This window comes from Salvelinus namaycush, chromosome 22, assembly GCF_016432855.1.
Source record: "Salvelinus namaycush isolate Seneca chromosome 22, SaNama_1.0, whole genome shotgun sequence".
Classification (NCBI taxonomy): domain Eukaryota; kingdom Metazoa; phylum Chordata; class Actinopteri; order Salmoniformes; family Salmonidae; genus Salvelinus; species Salvelinus namaycush.
Genome location: NC_052328.1, coordinates 6865164 through 6890905, shown reverse-complemented (window position 1 = coordinate 6890905; position 25742 = coordinate 6865164). Strand labels below are relative to the sequence as shown.

The 25742-nt window shown below is 44.0% G+C and overlaps 1 protein-coding gene across 1 annotated transcript in view; it reads left to right on the top strand.

Moving 5' to 3' along the window:
* LOC120017497 (prominin-1-A-like) overlaps positions 1-25325 on the top strand; it is a 33779-nt gene extending 8454 nt beyond the window's left edge. The window contains exons 2-24 of the mRNA XM_038960281.1: positions 1891-2166; positions 10173-10237; positions 10632-10837; positions 10945-11065; positions 12302-12365; positions 12542-12631; positions 12855-13051; positions 14662-14736; positions 17454-17517; positions 18464-18620; positions 18793-18945; positions 19060-19183; positions 19293-19381; positions 19515-19599; positions 21963-22106; positions 22203-22271; positions 22390-22476; positions 22674-22727; positions 22854-22934; positions 23329-23397; positions 23640-23729; positions 24321-24433; positions 24706-25325. Of these exons, the coding sequence (XP_038816209.1) occupies positions 1923-2166; positions 10173-10237; positions 10632-10837; positions 10945-11065; positions 12302-12365; positions 12542-12631; positions 12855-13051; positions 14662-14736; positions 17454-17517; positions 18464-18620; positions 18793-18945; positions 19060-19183; positions 19293-19381; positions 19515-19599; positions 21963-22106; positions 22203-22271; positions 22390-22476; positions 22674-22727; positions 22854-22934; positions 23329-23397; positions 23640-23729; positions 24321-24433; positions 24706-24757 (2493 nt within the window). The 5' untranslated portion in view covers positions 1891-1922 and the 3' untranslated portion in view covers positions 24758-25325. The remainder of the gene's footprint in view (positions 1-1890; positions 2167-10172; positions 10238-10631; positions 10838-10944; positions 11066-12301; positions 12366-12541; positions 12632-12854; positions 13052-14661; positions 14737-17453; positions 17518-18463; positions 18621-18792; positions 18946-19059; positions 19184-19292; positions 19382-19514; positions 19600-21962; positions 22107-22202; positions 22272-22389; positions 22477-22673; positions 22728-22853; positions 22935-23328; positions 23398-23639; positions 23730-24320; positions 24434-24705) is intronic.
* Positions 25326-25742: the final 417 nt, after the last annotated feature.

Sequence of the window (25742 nt, the reverse complement as noted above, 5' to 3'; positions counted from 1 at the left end):
TGAATGCACTCAAAATGACAACCTGTTTGTCTGAAGTGCCTTTTGAAAGCCTAACACTGCAAGATCGTATTTTATAACTTAGCTAGCCATGTTGGCATTAGAATAAGCTTTCAAATTATGCCCACCTGACCTAGATACTGATTTATATAGGAAAAGTTTTGGGATTGCGTAAACAACAACAGTATTTGTGTGACGGTGGGGACGCAGGGCTGTTTTCCAAACAAAAAACTTGCTTCAGTTCCTCAATTTCAAAGCTAGGAGAGATACAAAAATAGCACTTTATAGATAAAGGCTCTTTCCTTTTGTCATAAAAGTACATTGAAATTACTTAAGAACTGTGGACAGTTTGGAGAGGTGTTTGGCCACTTAGAGACATCAGTTAAACCTCTCACTCAAACCATTGTAATCGTTTTTTGTTAGCTTGCACTTAATCCAAAATTACAATGAATATTATTATTATTATGATGTTACTGAATGTTTCCAGAGTATTTTCAGATTTCATTATTGACAAATGCGGTGAAAATGACAATAAATGTAAAATGCACATAAAATCAACAGTGTAATGTTTGGATTCAGTCTTGTCAGGTGAACTGTTGTGTCCTCGCCTTTTAGTTTGATCATTTCCCCATAATCTTCAGTGTTCTCTTTCAATTGCTACCATGGTTATGCATATGCTTTTTATAGTTCTTCTTTTACAAACATTTCAATTTGGCCCTATCCATATACTGTAGACAAATTTCCATGAGTGTAAGGGGTTAATGACTTTGAATAATTTTTACCATTATGATAATATTGTGCCACCAGTAGGAGTAGTAACACCAATGATGGTAACACCAATGAAAAATTGGAGGTTGTTGAGGATTTTCTTAAATGGAGGCCACAGATGCACAAATCTAAGGTCATTAACTGTTTGAAAATCATTTACTTAAGCGATATGATTAATAATTTTGCTCACAATGTAATAAATTACCTTCATTTAAATTGAGTAACATCAAGTGCTTTTTCACATTCAAGTGACACATTTAGACACCAAATTATCAATGGAAAACTCAAATTTATGACCTACTAAAAGGGTGTGATTAGAAAATAATTTTCTTTAAAATAGACCCTTCCCCCGATAACAGTTTGCTATTGGAGGGAATTATTTTCAAGATGGTAACACCAATGACATAGAACTGGGGGAAAGACATTATACTAGTAAAAAACGATTGGTATTGTAATAGCCTTCATTTTTTTTGATCTATACAATATATGAAATACTTTTTTTCACTTTCTAGCATTCAAAATAATAGATATCTCTCTAAATCCCCAAAACATCTCTCTACAACTCTACACATCACTACTGGGACAAGCCAATTGTTTAACCCTAAGTACTTTAAACAATGCATAAACAAAGTTTTGCAGTATGTTTTGTCATTGATAAACAGTTGAATATAAACAAAAACATATATGTGTAACTATTTGTCATTTTAATGTGTTTTTCATGGTTGCATAGGCAACCATAGGCCTAAGACGGACATATGGTCTCTAGAATGATGCTGTGACAAATGTTTACAGATCATTAGGGAAGCGCTTTACACATGAACAGAAGAACGTTTCACTTGTTATCACATTTATGGTTTCCTTCAAGGCAGGATTTCTTACAATTGCTATACAATACTTTATTATACAATACTTTACTATACAATATGTGTATGTGTTTCCTTTCCAGTGCTTGCACTTTTTCACAACAATCTCTTTACTTCTGTGTTTTTCTTGTCTTTCTCCTCTGTATCTGTGCGTTTCCACCCTCACCCCAGTCTCTCTGCTCTGTGCGTTTAAAGGCCCAGCAATACTGAGATTGTGCCATAAGTTGATTGCACCACACTAATTTCTCCATCCTTACCCTAGCACACCCTCCGGCCCTGTCTCCAGCTGCAGTGATGGGAGCATATAGAAGAGTTTGGAGGTTGGGGGGCTGCGTCGGGGCGGTGTTGGCCTGGATCGGGGCACTGTTCCTGGGTACCAGCTTGGCCCAGCCTCCCGCTGACTCCTGTCCTACGGGAGTCACTCCCTCGAACCTGAGCCAGCCCCAGTACCAGTCAGTCCCAGGAGCAGACACAGGCTTCATGTCCGGGGTGGTCCAGTCCTTCCTCCACACCGTCCAGCCCAACCCCTTCCCCAAAGGTCAGTCTAGGGCTGAATTTGTCTGGTAAAAAGTAGTGTACTACAGTATACAAAGGGAACAGGGTGCCATAGTCAAAAACAAAACAAGTGCACTATAAAGTCTATCACAGTGCCATCCGTTTTGTCACCAAAGCCCCATACACTACCCACCATTGCGGCCTGTACGCTCTCGTTGGTTGGCCCTCGCTTCATACTCGTCGCCAAACCCACTGGCTACAGGTTATCTACAAGTCTCTGCTAGGTAAAGCCCCGCCTTATCTCAGCTCACTGGTCACCATAGCAGCACCCACTCGTAGCACGCGCTCACGCGCTCCATCTCTGGTCACCCCCAAAGCCAATTCCTCCTTTGGTCGTCTTTCCTTCCAGTTCTCTGCTGCCAATGACTGGAACGAACTTCAAAAATCTCTGAAGTTGGAAACACTTATCTCCCTCACTAGCTTTAAGCACCAGCTGTCAGAGCAGCTCACAGATTACTACACCTGTACATAGCCCATCTATAATTTAGCCCAAACAACTACCTCTTCCCCTACTGTATTTATTTATTTAGCTCCTTTGCACCCCATTATTTCTACTTTGCACATTCTTCCACTTCAAACCTACCATTCCAGTGTTTTACTTGCTATATTGTATTTAGTTCGCCACCACTGCCTTTTTTTGCCTTTACCTCCCTTATCTCACCTCATTTGCTCACATTGTATATAGACTTATTTTTCTACTGTATTATTGACTGTATGTTTTGTTTATTCCATGTGTTTATTACACTTCTAGAAGACCAACCCCAAATATGTCCCAGGTTTAGCTAGGGGGGTATCTTCCTTTTTAGAATCAAGGCATTTTGTACTAAATTAAATGTCTACAGACATATTCCAAGTGTTACTGACAAATCTTTGCTCTCGAGTGATCTTCTTCAGCAATCTAGAAGATAGAAGATTTTTTTTTTTACAACTATGTGTTCTTGTATGTGTCGAATTGCTATGCTTTATCTTGGCCAGGACGCAGTTGCAAATGAGAACTTGTTCTCAACTAGCCTACCTGGTTAAATAAAGGTGAAATAAAAAAGGGAATATTGTGCCATTTTGGACACAGCCTAGTCTGACAGCGCTCCTTTTCTACAGCAGTCTATATATCATACTGACGTCATACTGACCCAGCCAGTTGTGTGTAGCCACTATGTAAATCCCATACAAATACATGGGCTTCCTCCAATTTGCAGAGGGAAAATGGTATAGAGCTATAGCAGAAGTATATTGTACTTTTTCCTTCTGTTGCCAACTAATCTCTTGTGAACAGACTATGTAAACATTACACGATATTTTACTTCTAGCTTAACTGAGATTAGTTTCCACCAGGAAATGCATCGTTTGTAACTCTCCCCAAAGATTTGAGCATGTGTGCCTATAGTGATGTGATAGGTTAAACATTTAGAACCAACCAGCGCTCTATAACCATAGAAACTGGTGACGCCGTTAGCCAGTAAGTGTGTTCATGGGAATGCCTTTAGTGTGTTGTGGGTCAGGCTGTCAATGGTTAACTACTGTAGTCAGATAAAAGTATTTGTAGATGGTGTGCTTCCTTTAATTTTTTTATAAAGTGAGTGACTCATACACTTATGGTTAACTCAGAAACCACAGAGCAGAGCAACACCGTAGGCCTGTGGACAATACTCCACTGTAGTTTGTCTCACTGACGGAATCTGATTGTCCATCTCCTTTGTCACGACAGTACGTTTCATTATGATTTCAGAGCTGGCTCAGTTGACCTATTACTTCCTTGTTACAGCCATTATTGATCCCGTTGGACAAACAACAGTGAAGGTCCCTCAGGTACACACACACACACACACACACAAGTTAATCAGTCATTGACCTTGGCCCAGGTGAAACTCGTCTTAGATCAGAGAGCTCTCCGGTTGCTATGCACGGATTGGATAGCGATAGTCTCTTGGATCGTAGGCTTCTATCCAATCAGGGTTGGAGGTATTATTGTAGCTTAGTATTTTAACTCTTGTTTTGGTTTCATGTTTGTTGAGAACATTAACATGTGTCTGTTATTATGTGCCAGGCAATGAGCAGTAATTTAAACTTTTAAGAAAAACAAATGACGGTTACCGCTCATCTGCAGATGATATATTCAACACGTGTGGTAGTCACCAACACACACATTTGTGAAACAGAGAAGAAAAACACTCGTAAAAAAAAAAAAAACGGTGGTTTACCCCTTGTTGTTATTCTGTAACAGTTTTCACAATTCAATGCAACTTACCTAGTCCGTCAGCATTCACTAGACTGTGAATGGCTCTGTGTGAGAGAGAGACAGAAAGAGGGAGCGAGAAATGCAGAAATGGAGAGAGAATGGGGAAAAAGCAGATTTTCCTCCTTACCAACTAGACAATGATATATCTCCTCTCAAGTTTCTCTCCAGAATGCCAGCCGTTGGTGTATGAACAATAACCATAACTACCAGGGTTAGACAAGACACTGGTGGACAAACAGTTCTTTAATGTGTGGTTGGCTCAGGTCTTACAACACTGGTATGGTTACCCACGGTTTCACGATCATTAACTTAGGTTACATCTAAATAACACACGGTCGGTTTTATTTCCTATCTCATTGTTGTCAGAGAGAGGAGAGAGAGGGTGAGGGAGGAATGGAGGAGAGAGAGAGAGGGAGGAACGAACGAAGAGAGGGAGGGAGAGAATGAGAGTGAGAGAGATCAGAGGGTTGATGTACAATGTGACGCCTGATCTCCATTCAGCCTGTGAAAGTGTGAACTCTGATCCTCTCACATGAACAAGCCAGAAGATGTTTATAAACTCAGCAAAAAAAGAAACTTCCCTTTTTCAGGACCCTGTCTTTCAAAGATAATTGGTAAAAATCCAAATAACTTAACAGATCTTCATTGTATAGGGTTTAAACACGGTTTCCCATGCTTGTTCAATGAACCATAAACAATTAATGAACATGCACCTGTGGAACGGTCGTTAAGACACTAACAGCTTACAGACGGTAGGCAATTAAGGTCACAGTTATGAAAACTTAGGACACTAGAGAGGCCTTTTTACTGACTCTGAAAAACACCAAAAGAAAGATGCCCATGGTCCCTGCTCATCTGCGTGAACGTGCCTTAGGCATGCTGCAAGGAGGCATGAGGACTGCAGTTGTGGCCAGGGCAATAAATTGCAATGTCCGTGATGTGAGACGCCTAAGACAGTGCTACAGGGAGTCAGGACGGACAGCTGATTGTCCTCGCAGTGGCAGACCATGTGTAACAACACCTGCACAGGATTGGTACATCCGAACATCACACCTGCGGGACAGGTACAGGATGGCAACAACAACTGCCCGAGTTACACCAGGAACGCACAATCCCTCCATCAGTTCTCAGACTGTCCACAATAGGCTGAGAGAGGCTGGACTGAGGGGTAGGCCTGTTGTAAGGCAGGTCTTCACCAGACATCACCGGCAACAACGTCGCCTATGGGCACAAACCCACCTTTGCTGAACCAGACAGGACTGGCAAAAAGTGCTCTTCACTGACGAGTCACTGTTTTGTCTCACCAGGGGTGATAGCCTAGCCTAGTGGTTGCCGAAAGGTTGCAAGATCAAATCCCAGAGGAGACAAGGTAAAGATCTGTCGTTCTGCCCCTGAACAAGGAAGTTAACCCACTGTTCCTAGCCCGTCATTGAAAATAAGAATTTGTTCTTAACTGACTTGCCTATTTAAATAAAGGTAAAATAAATAAAATGGTCAGATTCGCGTTTATCATTGAAGGGATGAGCGGTACACCAAGGCCTGTACTCTGGAGCGGGATCGATTTGGAGGTGGAGGGTCCATCATGGTCTGGGGCGGTGTGTCGCATCATCGGACTGAGCTTGTTGTCATTGCAGGCAATCTCAACGCTGTGCGTTACAGGGAAGACATCCTCCTCCATCATGTGGTACCCTTCCTGCAGGCTCATCCTGACATGACCCCCCAGCATGACAATGCCACCAGCCATACTGTTCGTTCTGTGCGTGATTTCCTGCAAGACAGGAATGTCAGTGTTCTGCCATGGCCAGCGAAGAGCTCGGATCTTAATCCCATTGAGCACATCTGGGACCTGTTGGATCCCCCCAGAAATGTCCGGGAACTTGCATGTGTCTTGGTGGAAGAGTGGGGTAACATCTCACAGCAAGAACTGGCAAATCTGGTGCAGTCCCTGAGAAGGAGATGCATTGCAGTACTTAATGCAGCTGGTGGCCACACCAGATACTGACTGTTACTTTTGATTTTGACCACCCCTTTGTCAGGGACACATTATTCAATTTCTGTTAGTCACATGTCTGTGGAACTTGTTCAGTTTATGTCTCAGTTGTTGAATCTTGTTATGTTCATACACGTATTTACACATGTTAAGTTTGCTGAAAATAAACGCAGTTGACAGTGAGAGGACGTTTCTTTTTTTGCTGAGTTTATGTTGAATATATTTTTTGTACTGATATCCAGTCATTGTAGGTTGAATGATGACTGGTTGTGTTTGTGTGTATAGAAATGAGAGAGGGAATGCCAATAAGAACTGAAAAAGTTGCCTTTCAGTCAGTCACATGGTATATCATACTATGGGGAGTCAACGACCAATCGTATTCACCTGAAGAAAACTGAAATCATGGCAAACGGGCCAATGGATGCTGAGCCCGCCCTCAGATGCCCCGCCTTCCTGGATATAACACTGGATTGATGGAAAGCTGGCAAGTTACTTAGCTCCAGAGGCTACGAAGAAGGCTAATCCTAGCATGATGCTTCTGAATACATAGTGATGGTTCTAGGCGGATCAGCTAGACAAAGTGTACCACACTGAGGGTGTGGCGGCCCGGTCATTGAATGTGGTCACAATGCTGTAGATGTATTATATCGATTTGCTGCAGGAGCTGAATAAGACCGTGAAGGCGGGGAAGCCGGGTTCAGAGCTTCTCGATGAAATCTGTGCTACTGTTGATTTTGTACTGCGTCTGTCCTGCTGTACTATCCTGGCTATGGTGAGAAGTATGGGGGTGATGGTGGTGGCTCACCACCACCTCTGGTTTGACGTTGTCCCGGATTCCTGACAGGGACAGGCGGATGTATTTGGATGAGCCAGTTTCACCAACAAAGGCAACAGTGCTCCCAAGGGGCTCAGTCCATGGGGACAAGTTACTGGTTTGCGAAGTCCCAAAACCTGGTGTGGGCTGGGTATCAGAACAGCAGTAGCAAGAAAGCACATTGTTTCTACAAATGTTCCTCGGTGTTCAGGGGTATCAAGAGTGCGGTCTCGTACAGTTGTGGGATATAATAAACAGTTCCTTCCCCGAGTTCAGACACACGGTTGTCAAGTAATGGATATTAAAACAAGCATGACAAAACAAATGTATCCCAGTTCTCAGGGTGGTGCTCTGCCCGTTCAGGAGACAATGCATGGGAGACTGGCAGCGTGCTCCGTCCAGTGGCTGGCATGCACAGTTTCACCATGGGTGATGAGGATGGTGACAAGGGGTACAGTCTGTAGTTCGCTGTGCGTCCTCCTTTTCTTGATGTTATTATGTCAATGGTCTCCGAGGTCCTAGCGCCTGTCTTGAGAGAGGAGATTTTCTCTCTCCTTCAAAAGCAGGCTATTCGGGTGGTCCCCGTGTCAGTTCCCAAGAGCGATGGAACGTTGAGTCCCATCCTGGACTTGCGTGTTTTAAACAATCACCTCAAGGTTTGCAAGTTCAAAATGCTAATACTTTGCTGGCTATTGCAGTTGGTGTGTTCCAGCGTTTGGTTTACGTACATAGATCTGAAGGATGCATATTTTCATGTGGCTATACATCCTCCCCACAGAAAGATTTCATTTCAAGAGGTTTCATTTCGAGGGTGTGGCTTACGAGTTTCTGGTCCTGCCTTTCGAACTCTCCCCTTCGCTCTGCACCTTTTCTATGTCAGTGGAGGCGACTTTGGCACCGGTGCAGTGCCAGTGGATCAGAGTATTGGCCTATCTGGATGATTGGCTGGTCATAGCGGAGTTGAGGGAACAGGTGGAGCTCCACCCTGCCACGCTGGTTTCCCATATTAAGTCTCTGTGGTGCATAGTGGACTACAATAAAAGTTGTTTGACTCCGGCTCAGTGCTTTCAGTGTCTGGGTCTCATTCTGGACACGGTTCTGAATCCTGTGTTTATTGTCCCAACAAAGGAGGGTCGCATTCCGGCTCTGTCTGGCACGGTTTCAGCTGGGGCACTCTGCGCCTTTTCGCTTGTGCCTGCGGTTGTTGGGTCTGATGGCCTCTATGACAGCTGTGGTGCCTCTGGGACTTCTGTTGAGGCGTCTGTTTCAGCGCTGAGCGACTGCTACGCGTCTGGACACATCTCGCCGCTGCGATTGATCGCTCAAGATATAACCGTCATTCCTCAGGGAGTTGACTCCATGGAGGGGCCCGCGTTTGTTGTTTCAAGGGGTTCTCATGGGCCGGGTGGTGTGCTGCATGTTGATCACGACAGATGCATCTCTACTGGGATAGGGAGCGCTTTGTGTGGGCTACTCGAAAAGAGGGATTTGGTCAACAGTGCAAAGGGCGCTGCATATCAATTACCTAGAGCCGCTGACTGTTTGCGAGCACTGAGGCATTTCCTTCCAATGTTGGAGAATGTGTTGGTAATGTCCGACAACAGGCTGGCGGTGGCGTACATCAATAGGCAGTGGGGGGCGCTCGTATGAAGCAGTGTGCATTTTCCGTCACTCAGGGCGATGTATCTTCCCCGATCTCTCAACATGGGACAGTTCTACTTTCCAAGGGGGAGTGGAGACTGCACCCCTCTTTCCCAGATCGCTCGAAAAATGTGCATTGTCATTTGTGCTTCTCAATGACGGTTATGGGCGCTCCGTTGGGAACAGATGCTTTGGCGTGTCAGTGGACTTGGATCCTGGTCCGTGCGTTCCAGAGCTGGACCTGATTCAGGCCAATGTGGAGAGGGTCCGTCAGGAGGGTCTGTTGATTCTGGTGGCACCCCGTTGGCCCAAACAACCTTGATTCCCAGAGATCATCCATCCGCCTGTTGGACAGGGATCCATGAAGGGTTCCGTGTCGTTGGGATCTATTGTCCCAGTCGCAAGTGAGAATTTGTTACCCACCGCCGCAGATATGGATCTGTGGGTTTGGCCCCTGAAAGGTTGAATTTGACGGCTAGGGGTTCACCCTCGAATGTGATTATGTCTATACGCTCGGCCCGTGCGCCCTCTACGAGAGGGTTGTATACATATAAGTGGCGTGCGTTTGAGGTTTGATGTCAGGTTAAAGGAGTTTCTCCTTTTCAGAGCTCTTTGGTGGACATTTTGATGTTCTTACAAGAGCTTTTTGAGCTTTTTTATACATTTGAAGCTTATGTGGCAGCCACTTTGGCGCGTCATGTAGGTATTGGCAGTTCTACCCCAGGGTCTCAAATCTAATTTTATTTGTCACATGCGCCCCCCCCCCCCCCCCCCCCCTCTCCTGTGTGTGCATGGGCTGTCATAGGCGTGCTAGGCTTGGTGAGGGATTGTATGTTCCCATAGTATGTTATACCGAGTGACCAACTGAAAAGGAACGTACAGCTATGAATATAACTACTATTCCCTGAAGGAGGGAACGAGGTATAACATACTATGGGAACATACAGTCACTCCGTGCCTACAGGGGAATTGGGCTCGCTGACGAGCGGTACTTAATTGAGGAAATGTATGCGACCCCCGGTATTATAGACAGGGAGGCGGGACTTCCGAGGGCGGGCTCGGCACTCGTTTGGCGTGATTTCAGTTCTTCAGGTGAATACGATTGGTTGTCGACTCCCCGTAGAATGCTATACCTCATTCCCTCCTTCAGGGAGCAATAGTTATATCATAACTGTACGTTTTCATAATTGCTTTCATATGCCGCATGATTTCAAGACCCGTACACTTGTACGTATTGTGTAGTGCTTATCCAGATCCCCCTTCATCTTTCTTTTTATCTCTCTCTCCCTCTCCATCCCTCTCTCTTAGATTTGCTGGTTAATTTATTGGAGGGAAATGGCAATGTATACAATGACGACAAGACCATTAAAGAGGTGAGAACAGATGTGTAAGACTCCTGTCCACATCACAGTCAATCTATTGTCCAGGGATATTTGACAGAGTGTGACGTCACGTCGAACAACAATGACTCTTCATTGTTTTAGATAGAAGATTGGTCTAATGAATATTTCTGGTAATTCAGTTTTCACAGTATTGCGGTAGTAGTAGACGACAGTGTAAAGTACGCTAACACTACACAGTAATGTGCAATGTTAATATATTTGAGCAGTGTCATCTTTCTCTTCACCAATGTTGAATCAGCCAACGTTTCTTCTTCATCTTATTTACACTGTGTTTATAATCCTATATATCCGACTAGTGTGTCTGTGTGTTTATGTTCATGTGTGTGTGTGTGTCTGTATGTTAACTGTGTGTGAATCTCCTCAGGTCCTTCTCTATGAAGTTGGTTTCCTAGTGTGTGCGGCTATAGGGATCGTATACATTATCCTGATGCCCCTGGTTGGGTTCTGCCTGGCCTGCTGTCGCTGCTGTGGACACTGTGGAGGACACATGTACCAGAAGCAGACTAAAGCTGTCCACTGTCACAGGAGAGGATTCTACTGGGCGACGCTACTCACCACGCTAGTCATACTGTAAGCGTGTGCTCACGTTTAAGCGTTTGGATGAGACAAAACAAGCATTTTTGATATGAAGTGAAACAATGAAACACAAACTAACTCTTCTGTGCACGTGTGTGTAGCTCAGGGAACATCTGCATGTTCTTCAGCAACCAGTTTCTGAACGGGAGTGTCGAGGACAGCTCTGTAGAACTCAACAATACACTTGACAACCTCCAAACCTACCTCACAGCTGTCCCACAGGTGTGTGCGTGTGCGTGCGCGAGAGGACTTACCTGTGATTTTCAGAAGGGAGTAGAAAACCTAAATAATAAATGAAGAAGGAAGACCAGTTTAGTTTCTAAAACATTATAGACATGTCAATACAGACCGTTTTATAGATACACAGTGGGGTCTGAAATGATTGACAACATTGATAAAGATGAGCAAGAATGACTATAAAATAAATAATTCAAATACTGGAGCTAGAGAGTATGCTCTACAGGCAACAGGTGGCACCTTAATTGGGGAGGACGGGCTCACGGTAAGGGCTGGAACGGAATAAATGGAATGGCATCGAACACGTCAAACATGTTTTCCATGTGGTTGATACAATTCCATTCACTCCGTTCCAGCCATTATCATGAGTTGTCCTCCCCTCAGCTGCCCTTGGTATGCAATTTCTTTGGGGGGAAATTACATTATTTTATACTAATACAACTGCGCAGAGAAAGAGATTTTGTTTAACAAGTAATATGTTTTTTTCTCAAGAAGGTAGCAGTCAAATTTATTGACACCCCTAAAGATTGTTATGAATAAAGTTGTCACAGGTTTACGTTTTGGCCCCATATTCCTAGGACGCAATGACTACATCAAGCGTGAATTATTTAGTGCCCATTAGAAATCAATGGTGAATATTGTATTGTTATTTTGGAGTCACTTTTATTGTAAATAACAATATAATATGTTTCTAAACACTTCTACATTCATGTGGATGATACCATGGTTACGGATAATCCTAAATGAATTGTGAATAATGACGAGTGATTCAAAAACAGTGGGTCAAACATCATACCCCCAAAACATGCTCACCACCCCTGTTATTAGCAATGGTGAGAGGTTAGCATGTCTTGAGGGTAGGATCTTTGACCCTCTGTCACACCGTTAGTCTCCCATTCACCTTAATGGTTAACGGACTGCCAAGCTTGCAATGTCAACACTTTTATCTGGTACGACAGAGAGAGAGGGAGGCCGGGGGAAGAGAGGGACAAGGGTGAAAAAGGCAGAGGATGAGAGGGAGAGAGGAAGAAGGGGGGGAAGAGGGAGGGAAAGGATGGAGAGAGAGAAGGATACGTTAATGGTGGAGCAGGCCGTGTTGTTAGAACTGGTCAATCATTCATTCTGGCTGTCGGTAGTGGCTTTGAAGTTTCAGTTTTGTCTCCTCAATGTTACGTCATCTCTCCCGTGTCTAAGTGCGTGTGTCTTCTATCCTCTCCTCAGCAAATTGATAGTGTGCTGATGGAGAGCAATGAGACAGTGGATGAAGTCACCCGAAGCCTCAATAGTGAGTACCTGAGCCTCTAGTCACATAATGCATCACGAGTTCTGCAAAGTACAAACACACGGAAACAACTGTGATGCCAATCGTCGTTTTGACCCAGAAGTGACTAGCTGCCATTCGCAATTTGGGAAACACCGGTCAACAATTACATACATCTCTACCTTCTCTCTCGCTCCCAGATATAGGTAATCTGCTGGGCAAGGAGATCCAGAGAAGACTAGAGGGGCCCCTGAAACCTTCCCTGCAGTCTGTCAGAGATATAGCCAATGGTACAACTCCATCCTGTGTGTGTGTTTTTGTGTGTGTGTGTGTATTCCTCTTCTGATATTCTAAATGGGTTATTCTGTGTGTGTGCGCTTGTGTGTGGTGTTTGTGTGTATATTCCTCTTCTGATATAGGTTCATTTGAATGATCTACATTAGTTGTTTAACAAAGTGCTTCTTAAAGTCTTCTGGCATTTTAATATGTGTGTATGTTGCATTTGTATCCTAGTGGTGAACAGTACCAGTGTCCTGCTGGTGAGGTTAGACTCTACTCTAACCCAGTTCCAGTCGGATGTATCTGTGGTCCAGGCTAATGTTAGCTCTGTCAGAGACCGCATCAACAGCACACTGAGAAACCCTAACTGTACCGCGTGCTCTACCCATCAGTCAGAGCTACAGAAACTAACATTTGCCACCACTATCGCTGTGAGTACAACTTCGTTTCGTGTTGCCCGCCTCTTCCTCTTTCCACTATTGAATGCCAATTCCATGGTGGTTCTGGTACCCTGTTATCACCCTGTACCCACCGGTGTGTGTCTTTTCATCCTACTGGTTTGTTCTTGATAAGGAAGGACTCAGGCCTTTTGTTAAACACAATCAACCTCTTGTGTGTTCCTGGTAACGTGTGTGTGTGGTTTTGGACAGTTTGTGGTGTGTGGAGATGGACTGTGTTTTGAGGAAATTGCCTTGCAACAGGAGGAACACATTGCTGGGTTAATGAGATTGATACGACACAGGCAAATGAGTAGAATTGACTCATGGTGTTATCTTTCGATGTCAGGTTTCAGGTTGTAAGCTGACCTGACTTGTCCTTTCTTCCTCCTCCTACTCCCTCTGACGCACTCTCTCCTCTCCTCCCCCCTCTCAAACAGGCTACCACAAATGAAGTCTTGGGTTTCAGGAAAATTACAGCTCATAATGCATGCTCACATGCACACACACCTTGTCAGTGACACAAGACGAAACCAGACATTTCTGTCTGTTAGCAGTTGATGTTACTCTAAAATAACACAGACCCTTAAGCATATCAGGGGGAGAAAAATTGGTTTATTCGAAGAGGAGGACAAATCGTAGATGTTATGCTGAGAGGTAGATGTTCATTCTCCCCTGTCCTCAGTGATTCTCTCCACAGAACAAAGGGACAGGATGTCATTTTATAACCCAGCCCTAGCCTGTGGTTGACCAATTAGAATTCTTTGCAATAAAACTGTGCCAATGGCCAAGTAACAAGTATCCTATTTCGGGCTCAATGTATAAACAATTTGGACCAATGAGAACTTGCCATGTAGCTATGAGTCCCGGACTGAAATTCCTCCCATGTCTCTGACCCATTGATCTTTAATCACTATTACCAAAAAAAAACACTATTTCCATTGATCGTTAGTACTCTAATGACTTTTAGTCCTCTTGACCTTTGGTACTCTATTGACCTCTCATCCTCTGCGTTGTGTATTTATCTTCTAAATACATGTCCAACAAAAGGCCTGAATAGTTCCATATAAATGTTGTTTTTAGACATCAGTTTATTTTATCAAAGACAATGCAGTATTTCATTCATCCCGATCACTGATCTACTTCGATAACAAGCATCATTTTAAGATGTGATGATCTAGTTTCGTTTTGTGGAGTTTAAACACTTGATCAATGTATATAGCATAGAAGGGTGTAATTGTCTTTAGGACAGCTGTTTTTAGTCAAGACTTTCGTGTTTTTAACGTAATAGGTCATTGTTGTACCGTATGTTGGGTTTATGGTTTTGTTTAATGTTGTGTTAGTGTATGTAAGTTGTTTTGTCTGAAACATTGTTCCCCCTGCTGCTATTGGACCAGGTCTCTCTTGGAAAAGAGATGTGATCTCAATGAGAAAAACCTGGATAAATAAAGATAAGGCAGGCAACGTCAGCATAGTTGATAGTTCTGGCTTTGCTGCCCCCTTCTGCCAAAGCATAATAATGACATTTACTGCAAAGAAGTCATTGAAGATTATGAGCAGTTTGCAATCTAAAGTGTGTGTGTATGTGTGTCTGTGTTCCACAGGTACCCAGTCTGAGTGAGCTGCAGTCGGCTGTTAATAACGTCACCAAGGCTGATCTAAACTCTAAAGTGAAAGAGGTGAGTCTGTCTGGACTAAATAGACACATTTTTGAAGACTATGCATTTGGATAGTTCCATATGGGCTACGGAAGCGAAGACTATCAATTAACTAGTTGATTTTATATGCAACATATGTTCAATGTCCAAATGAGGTGTTTTGTGGCATGTCATGCAAAGTAATCATACACAACGGCACCTTTCTTGTTGTGTCAGTATTGCGTACTGTATGCCATTGTGGAAAACATGAGTAGAAATAGGTCAGGTCAGTCGGTCAGTGACCACAGATAATGTATCTCAGATTCATAATCAATGGGAATACCTCTTTTGTAAGTACCTCTGCATGGAAGACAGTGAGTTAGTGTGTGTGTGTGCTTGAAGAATGTCGCCAGAGAGGATGGCTGCTGTTTTAAGGGCTCCTACCCATTTGTGCTATTTTGTATGTTTTTTCGCATTGCTTGTAACTTATTTTGTACATAATGTTGATGCTACCGTCTCTTATGACCGAAAAGAGCTTCTGGATATCAGAACAGTGATTACTCACCTCGAACTGGATAAAGATTTTTTGTTTAATGAGTTTGATGCGAAGGATATAAGGCCCAAATCCCCGTCATTCGCATGAAGAAAAGAAGGAAATGCAGGGGGCGCAGATCAGGGTGCCTTGTGAGGATTTGTCGGCGAGTGGGTAACCCACCTCTACCATCCATTCTATTGGCCAACATGCAATCACTGGAGAATAAACTGGTTGGACCCTAAACATACTGCTAAAGCAATGCTCAAGTGGTTTAAGGGGAAACATTTAAATGTCTTGGAATGGCCTAGTCAAAGCCCAGACCTCAATCCAATTGAGAATCTGTGGTATGGCTTAAAGATTGCTGTACACCGGTGGAACCCATCCAACTTGAAGGAGCTGGAGCAGTTGTGCCTTGAAGAATGGGCAAAAATCCCAGTGGCTAGAAGTGCCAAGCTTATAGAGACATACCCCAAGACACTTGCAGTTGTAATTGCTGCAAAAGGTGGCTCTACAAAGTATCGACTTTTGGGGGGTGGGTGAATAGTTATGCACGCTCAAGTTTTCAGTTTTTTTGTCTTATTTCTTGTTTGTTTCATTTGTTGTATCAAATGATACAAACCCCCCAAAAATCTATTTTAATTCCAGGTTGTAAGGCAACAAAATAGGAAAAATGCCAAGGGTGGTGAATACTTTCGCAAGCCACTGTATGTGAGAATGCTGTTCATTGACTACAGGTCAGCGTTCAACACCATAGTGCCCTCAAAGCTCATCACTAAGGTAAGGACCCTGGGACTAAACACCTCCTTCTGCAACTGGATTCTGGACTTCCTAACAGGCTGCCCCCAGGTGGTAAGGGTAGGCAACAACACATCTGCCACGCTGATCCTCAACCCGGTGGCCCCTCAGGGGTGCGTGCTTAGTCCACCCCTGTACTCCCTGTTCACCCACGACTGTGTGACCAAGCACGACTCCAACACCATCGTTAAGTTTGCTGACGACACAACGGTGGTAGGCCTGATCACTGACAATGATGAAACAGCCTATAGGGAGGAGGTCAGAGACCTGGCAGCGTAGTGCCAGGGCAACAACCTCTCCCTCAACATGAGCAAGACAAAGGAGATGATCGTGGACTACAGGAAAAGGAGGGCCGAACATGCCCCCATTCACATCGACGGGGCTGAAGTGGAGTGGGTCGAGAGTTTCAAGTTCCTTGGTGTCCAGAACACCAACAAACTATCATGGTCCAAACACACCAAGAAAGTCGTGAAGAGTGCACGACAAAACCTTTTCCCCCTCAGGAGACTGAAAAGATTTGGCATGGGTCCCTAGATCCACAAAAAGTTATACAGCTGCACCATCGAGAGCATCCTGACTGGTTGCATCACCGCCTGGTATGGCATCTGCTCGGCATCTGACCATAAGGCGCTACAGTGGGTAGTGCGTGCGGCCCTGTACATCACAGGGCCATGCTTATTGCCATCCAGGACCTATATTCTAGGTGGTGTCAGAGGAAGGCCCAAAACATTTTCAAAGATTACAGTCACCCAAGTCATAGACTGTTCTTTCTACTTCTGCGTGGCAAGCGGTACCGGAGCGCCAAGTCTAAGTCCAAAAGGCTCCTTAACAGCTTCTACCCCCAAGCCATAAGACTACTGAACAATTAATAAAACGGACACCCGGACTATTTGAATTGACCCCCCCCCCTTTGCTTTTATGCTGCTGCTACTCGCTGTTTATCTATGCATAGTCCCTTTACCCCTACCTACTTGTGCAAATTCCCTCGACTAACATGTACCCCCGCACTTTTTTTTTACTGTAGTTTATTTAGTAAACACTTTTTTAACTTTATTTTCTTCAAACTGCATTGTTGGTTAAGGGCTTGTAAGTAAGCATTTCACGGTAAGGTCTTCACATTCGGCGCACGTGACAGATTCGGTGCATGTTACAAATACAATTGGATTTGATTTGAGTGTTTGTGCGTGGGGGGGGGGGGGGGGGGGGAGAAATAGACAATGCACTGAGGTTTACACACAGTTGCAATAGATTAGTGAAGTGTTACTGGCATGATACAGTAGTATGCATGGTCCTGTTCTGAGGCGGAAATTGAGATCTATGCTTGTTACTACATTTTTCATGCAAGTCCTCCATTGACTTCTATGCATCGTTTATGCTGGGAAACTCCTTGGAGTGTTACTGAGTATGGTTCTGACTGTGTGTGTGTCAGGGAGAAGACTTCTTTGCCAGTATTCCCCAAAAAGTGACCAACGACACCAAGGACGTGGTACAGAGTGAGTATTTTACCTTCAATGTCACTACTAACTGTTATAGGACTAAGACACTACAACTACTCTTATTATTTGACCCTGCTGGTCATCTATGAACATCTTGAATAACGATCTGGCCTTAAACTCTTCTAATCTCTACCTGGCACAGCCAGAAGAGAACTGGGCACCCCTCAGAGCCTGGTTCCTCTCGGTTTTTTCCTAGATTCCTGCCTTTCTAGGGAGATTTTCAGAGCCACCGTGCTTCTACATCTTGTGGCAGGCCAGGTTGTTGGGTCAATACGTTTACACAGATCAGACACGGACAGAGTAGGATTAGCTCAGTTTCAAATGTGTTTATTAAAATAATAGTTCAAAAGAAAAGGTCTCCCCCATGAGAACCTCTCCGGGATACCGTCCTGTGGGGATAAAAAAAAAACTCGAACCGTACCCAACTATACGGGAATCCTTTCTTCCCCCAGTCTCTCTCCTGTGTGCTGCCCTTCTGGCAGCTTTATGGGACTCGTACGGCTGGTGAGAAATCAGCCCTTGATTACTCACCAACCCCAATTAGCCCCAATTAGTCCTGGCCGGAGAGCCCGTCGAGACCTGGCACGTCCAGCAGAGGGAGCCATCGCCTCGTGATTTATACTCCGTCTGTCACAAGACCTCGACGAGTCTCCCCCTGGTGGCTGACCTGCTGTACGCCACAATCTGCATTGTTTGCTGCTCTGGGTTTTAGGCTTTGTTTCTGTATAAGCACTTTGTGGAATCTGCTGACGTAAAAATTGCTTTATAAATCAATTAGATTCAGTTAAACCTCTGCCTTGTGTAGGTCATTATGCACACCCACACTATCAAGAGTCTATGTCTACTAGCCTTATAGCCACATCTTATGCTTTAACCTTACCTAAATACCTTTAAAACTGACCTTGGATCAGTGTCTAGAGGTATATTCATCCTACTCCCTCAGATGTGAAGCAGCAGCTTGAAGGCATCGAGAGACAAATCTCTGAGGTGAAGGGAAACATCCCTGTCTCTGCCCTCAGAAACATCTCAGACACACTGGGAGAGGCTCAGAGATACATCGGCATGTACTCACAACAGTCAGAGAGGGTAGAGATGACCAGGTAATGAACACACATACACCCACACACACACACACACACACACACACACACACACACACACACACACACACACACACACACACACACACAAACACACACACACACACACACACACACACTGACCTGACAGGACTGGACAGATAAGGTAAAAATCCTGTTTTTGTCTCTCTAGGTGGGGTGTGTGTATTATCCTGAGCTGTTTAGTTCTCCTGGTTGTAGTGTGTAACCTCCTGGGTCTGTTTTTGGGTCCGGTTGGGCTGAGCCCAAAGGACGAGCCAACAGAACGATCCAGCACCGCAGACTGTGGAGGAACCTTCCTCATGGCGTATGTACTGTCACTGTGTGTGTGTGTGTGTGTGAGCATCGGCATAAGTGACGCTCGTGCCCTTAACCAAAGTAATCTAGTAAAAGAGTGATCTCAACGTATTTGTGTGTGTAGGGGTGCAGGGCTAAGTTTCCTGTTTTCCTGGCTCTTCATGCTGGTGGTGTTAGTACTGTTTATACTGGGAGGAAATGTCTACACGCTGATCTGCCAGCCCTGGCGCAGTGGACAGCTACTACAGGTACACAAACACACTCACACGCCTACTCACACTCACACACTCATACATCCACACACACACAATAGATTAATTGACTCACTGATTGATTGTGTGTCTCCCCCCTCCCCAGTTTGCTGACACTCCGGGCCTGATACATGGCTTCAATTTAGGAAATACACTGGGTCTGAAGAGCAACCTGACACTCACTGAAGTATACAAGTATGTAGAAACATTATAAAGGGTTATACAAATTAAAATATCTGCTTTCTGGTTATTATAAGTCACTCGAAATGTCATGTTGTTTTTGTTCTGTTATTGTGCAATGTAATGATGTATTGTTGTGTGTTTGTAGTGATTGTGAAAAGAACAGGCCTCTATGGACAACACTCCATCTGTATGATCTCATAGACCTCAATGCTTTGCTCAACGTGTCCAAAGTACGACTGTCACACTACGATTTCTATTGTTTCTACTGTGTCACATATGGTTCCTACTCTGTCACGTATGGTTTCTACTGTTTGTACTCTGTCACGTATGGTTCCTACTGTTTCTACTCTGTCACGTATGGTTCCTACTGTTTCTACTCTGTCACGTATGGTTCCTACTGTTTCTATTCTGTCACGTATGGTTCCTACTGTTTCTACTCTGTCACGTATGGTTCCTACTGTTTCTACTCTGTCACGTATGGTTTCTACTGTTTCTACTCTGTCACGTATGGTTCCTACTGTTTCTACTCTGTCACGTATGGTTCCTACTGTTTCTACTCTGTCACGTATGGTTCCTACTGTTTCTACTCTGTCACGTATGGTTTCTACTGTTTCTACTCTGTCACGTATGGTTCCTACTGTTTCTACTCTGTCACGTATGGTTTCTACTGTTTCTATTCTGTCACGTATGGTTTCTACTGTTTCTACTCTGTCACGTATGGTTCCTACTGTTTCTATTCTGTCATGTATGGTTTCTACTCTGTCACGTATGGTTCCTACTGTTTCTATTCTGTCATGTATGGTTCCTACTGTTTCTATTCTGTCATGTATGGTTCCTACTGTTTCTATTCTGTCACGTATGGTTCCTACTGTTTCTATTCTGTCATGTATGGTTCCTACTGTTTCTATTCTGTCATGTATGGTTCCTACTGTTTCTATTCTGTCACGTTTGGTTCCTACTGTTTCTATTCTGTCATGTATGGTTCCTACTGTTTCTATTCTGTCATGTATGGTTCCTACTGTTTCTATTCTGTCACGTATGGTTCCTACTGTTTCTATTCTGTCATGTATGGTTCCTACTGTTTGTACTCTGTCACGTATGGTTCCTACTGTTTCTATTCTGTCATGTATGGTTCCTACTGTTTCTATTCTGTCACGTATGGTTCCTACTGATTCTATTCTGTCATGTATGGTTCCTACTGTTTCTACTCTGTCACGTATGGTTCCTACTGTTTCTATTCTGTCATGTATGGTTCCTACTGTTTCTATTCTGTCACGTTTGGTTTCTACTGTTTCTATTCTGTCACGTATGGTTTCTACTGTTTCTATTCTGTCACGTATGGTTCCTACTGTTTCTATTCTGTCATGTATGGTTCCTACTGTTTCTACTCTGTCACGTATGGTTCCTACTGATTCTACTCTGTCACGTATGGTTTCTACTGTTTCTATTCTGTCACGTATGGTTCCTACTGTTTCTATTCTGTCACGTATGGTTCCTACTGTTTCTACTCTGTCACGTATGGTTCCTACTGTTTCTACTCTGTCACGTATGGTTCCTACTGTTTCTACTCTGTCACGTATGGTTTCTACTGTTTCTATTCTGTCACGTATGGTTCCTACTGTTTCTATTCTGTCATGTATGGTTCCTACTGTTTCTATTCTGTCATGTATGGTTCCTTTCTGTTTCTACTCTGTCACGTATGGTTCCTACTGTTTCTACTCTGTCACGTATGGTTTCTACTGTTTCTATTCTGTCACGTATGGTTTCTACTGTTTCTACTCTGTCACGTATGGTTCCTTTCTGTTTCTACTCTGTCACGTATGGTTCCTACTGTTTCTATTCTGTCACGTATGGTTCCTACTGTTTCTACTCTGTCATGTATGGTTCCTACTGTTTCTATTCTGTCATGTATGGTTCCTACTGTTTCTACTCTGTCACGTATTGTTCCTACTGTTTCTACTCTGTCACGTATGGTTCCTTCTGTTTCTACTCTGTCACGTTTGGTTTCTACTGTTTCTACTCTGTCACGTATGGTTTCTACTGGTTCTATTCTGTCACGTATGGTTCCTACTGTTTCTACTCTGTCACGTATGGTTCCTACTGTTTCTATTCTGTCACGTATGGTTCCTTCTGTTTCTACTCTGTCACGTATGGTTTCTACTGTTTCTACTCTGTCACGTATGGTTCTTACTGTTTCTACTCTGTCACGTATGGTTCCTACTGTTTCTACTGTTTCTACTCTGTCACGTATGGTTCCTACTGTTTCTACTCTGTCACGTATGGTTCCTACTGTTTCTACTCTGTCACGTTTGGTTCCTACTGTTTCTACTCTGTCACGTATGGTTCCTACTGTTTCTACTCTGTCACGTATGGTTTCTACTCGATCACATATGGTTTAAACTTTTTCTATCACCATATACTGTCTATTGATGATCACTGGGAATCACTTTACATGGGGATTTAATTCCCAAATGAATCATCTTATGTTTCCCACTTCCAAATTGGTGTAAAGGCCATATTTTAAACCATCTGCTCTCCTAGGACAATTTTTCCTCTAGTCCTTCTAATTACGTGTTGACCTCTCCCCTCCCAGTACACAGAAGAGATTCAAAAGCACTTTAATAGTAATGAGATCAAACTGTCTACCATCACCCTGCTCACCCATGAGATACGCAAGCAGCTACACAGCTTCTCTGACAAGGCCCTTGATGTCGACTTCAGCTCTGTCACACAGCAGGTACAAAGTGTGTTGCGCATCTGTGTGACCTTTGGTCTCATAGTTTGTATCGAATTTGAGTATATATCATATAACTGTTTCTGCATCTGTTTTTAGATCAACAATATTTCCAGCATTAATCTGGATGAAACAGCAGACAGGCTAGACCAACTTGCTTCTGTTCAAGTGAGTAGTAAAACCCACTCAGTCATCATCGGATAATGTGATCCTCAGTGTGGACTGTGCATATGGACATTTGTAGAAAGACACTAAATGGGAAGCATGTCCCGCCGTCTCCCTCCAGACCGGTGTTAAATTAGAGCTGACACAGGAGGCTACAGACCTGAGAGCGATCCAGTTCTACGTGAACACTGCCGTCATCCCACAACTGGTACGTCCGACCGGCCTGGCGCTGTCGGGTTCTGCTCTGGACAACGTCGGCTAAATGTCCCATGCGTGTGGTTGTACTAAATGTACAGCTATCCGAACTCTCTATGACTATTTCATCAATTCGTCAGAGGTCATTAATTCAGAGCAGAGTCATGTTGTGTATACATGTAGATATAGTGTCTGCCTTTTGTGTTTCAGACTCATTTGAACTCCACCATAGATGCCCTCGGTGTCATAGCGTCACATATCAACGTGAGTATGCGGCCGAATGTTCCCGAAAGCATGAGCAGCGAGTGTTCTTTCATGAGACCCCGTCACAATGTAGCTGTGCAACGCGCGCTCATCCCTTCTCTCTTTCTCTCTCCCTCTCTCCCTTAGCGCACAGTAGGAGATCTGTTGAGTAAAGTGGGAACAGCTCAAGACTTCCTCGACACTAACGCTTCACAGATTGTCAAGGCCGTGAGTAGCCACACACAAGCACATCCCGTCACGAAAAAAATACTTTACAACCAGAAAACGACGTCATAGTGACGTCATATGCCACATTTACCGCACTGGGTTTTATTTTCTAGAAAGATCAACCATTTAATCTGGTTCATGACTTCGTGTTCTGTACAGTGAAGAGGGAGAGATGAGTTCTGATGTGTGACAAGCACAGCTCTCTGTCTGACTTATCCTGTAGCACCACAGCCATTACTCACATCTTAGCTCACAAGGCCCACTTCACATAGTTACAGCGAAGTCCCCCTGATTCTCTGCTGCAAAGCTCCACTGACTCTCATGACTTCTGAGTGTATCGAATTTACACGTCTCTCTCTCTCTCTCTCTCTGTCTCTCTCTCTCTCTGTCTCAGGAGAGTAGGACGTTCCTAGACTGTCAGATGGGGTACTTCACGGCGTACGCTGACTGGGCTAATTTCACGGTGTGTTCACTTAGTGTACTACTGTTACTGTGTCACTGCATTACTCTACTGTGTGTGTGTTTGGTTTAATTTTAGGTTCCTATATTTGTGTGTGTAGTTTAGCCTCAACCATACGTGTAAGAAGGTGTGGTTGTGGTTGATCATCTTCGGTTGACACGGCCTGGGTTTTAGGCTGGGTATATAAAATACAATTGACTGACACATTTGATTGATTGACACGTCTGCGTGTGTGTGTTTCGTAGATCACTCAACAGGTTGGTCTCTGTGGCCCAGTGGCAGAAGCTATGGACTCAGCTGAGGTTATAGTCTGCTCAAACATGGTGCAATCTCTGGTGAGAAAACTATTACACACAGACACAGAGAGAGAGAGAGACACAGAGAGAGAGAGAGACACAGAGAGAGAGAGAGACACAGAGAGAGAGAGAGACACACAGAGAGAGAGAGAGAGAGAGAGAGACACACAGAGAGAGAGAGAGAGAGAGACACACAGAGAGAGAGAGAGAGAGAGACACACAGAGAGAGAGAGAGAGAGACACACAGAGAGAGAGAGAGAGAGAGAGAGAGACACAGAGAGAGAGAGAGAGAGAGACACAGAGAGAGAGAGAGAGAGAGACACACAGAGAGAGAGAGAGAGAGAGACACACAGAGAGAGAGAGAGAGAGACACACAGAGAGACACACAGAGAGAGAGAGAGAGAGAGAGAGAGAGAGAGAGAGAGAGAGAGAGAGAGAGAGAGAGAGAGAGAGAGAGAGAGAGAGAGAGAGCGAGAGAGAGAGAGAGAGAGAGAGAGAGAGAGAGAGAGAGAGAGAGAGAGAGAGAGAGAGAGAGAGAGAGAGAGAGAGAGAGAGAGAGAGAGAGAGAAAAAAGGATTCACTGTGCTAATCTAACATTGTTTATTAACCTAAATGTGTGTGTTTGTCCAGAACGCATTCTGGTTCAGTCTGGGCTGGTGTACGATCTTCCTGGTCCCCAGCATCATCTTCTCCATCAGTCTGGCCAAGTTCTACAGGAGGATGAAGCACAGCGATATCTACGAGTGAGTAGCTAAGATATTTACACACATGCATCCGATGATTGTACTTAGGTACTGGGTGGGCCCCATATCCCCCCCCCCGCCTCATATCAACTTATCTTCTTATTCAATAGGACATAAAAAGGCTGAACCGATCCTTTGTCAGCACTACTACTGCGAGACTCTTTGTGAATACGGGCCCAGGACACTGAGTGATTGAAGCGTTGTTGTGATAAAGGTGGCGTGGGACCAAGATACAAACTCTTTTTTTTCTTGTTTCATCTTTCTCCCCACAGCAACCACATAGCCATGAACATCATCCCCCGAGCCCAAATCCAACCCTACTGAGCTGAGGGAAAGAGGACTGGCCAGGACTGTTACTGCCCTCAGGGACTACAACCATGATTCTGTCACAACTCCCTGACAGAGGATCATGGAACATTTCAAACAGAACTCTGTCACCTAAATAAGAATTTGTTCCTAACTGACTTGCCTAGGTAAATAAATGTTAAATAAAGAAAGAAAGAAAGAAACCTTCATAGAAATCAAATGATTGTCACTAACAGAACTCTGGCACCCCTACCTAAAACTACTACATGGGAACATTCAAAACAGGACTGAACACAATCACATGGTGTATTTCAATAAGGAAGTGGTACTCTCCCTCATTGATGGACTGAAATGGAGGAGCGATCTCACACTCACTTAATGGACAGAGGAACTGTTTTCTGGAGACGGCATGTGCGCCACACATGCGCGTCATATTTCCATGCTGTGTGTCAGGAATTAAAGGCCACATTCTCAATGTCTGCAGTACGCACACAGACAGACAGACAGACAGACAGACAGACAGACAGACAGACAGACAGACAGACAGACAGACAGACAGACAGACAGACAGACAGACAGACAGACAGACAGACAGACAGACAGACAGACAGACAGACAGACAGACAGACAGACAGACAGACAGACAGACACCCTCCCTCCCTCCCTCCCTCCCTCTCAGGAGTGTTGCAGGATAAAATGCAATCTACATAAACTCAACATTTCCCAAATGTGGTTCATGATATCTAATGGATTGACTGTATGTATATAACGTATGTTTTCAACCAGTATTTTTGGTTTGAATGTACCATAAAGAACATCACTGGTATTTTTTATATTTTAAAGGATTTCGTGATGGGAAATGGGACTAACCCTGCTAGTACCACATGGATAATGTTATATTGGATATAATGATACAGTATATATGAAATCAAATAGGGTAGGTATTTAATATAATGTTTATGATCATTTCATTGTGAGGTTTTTATTTTTTATTTAAATTTTT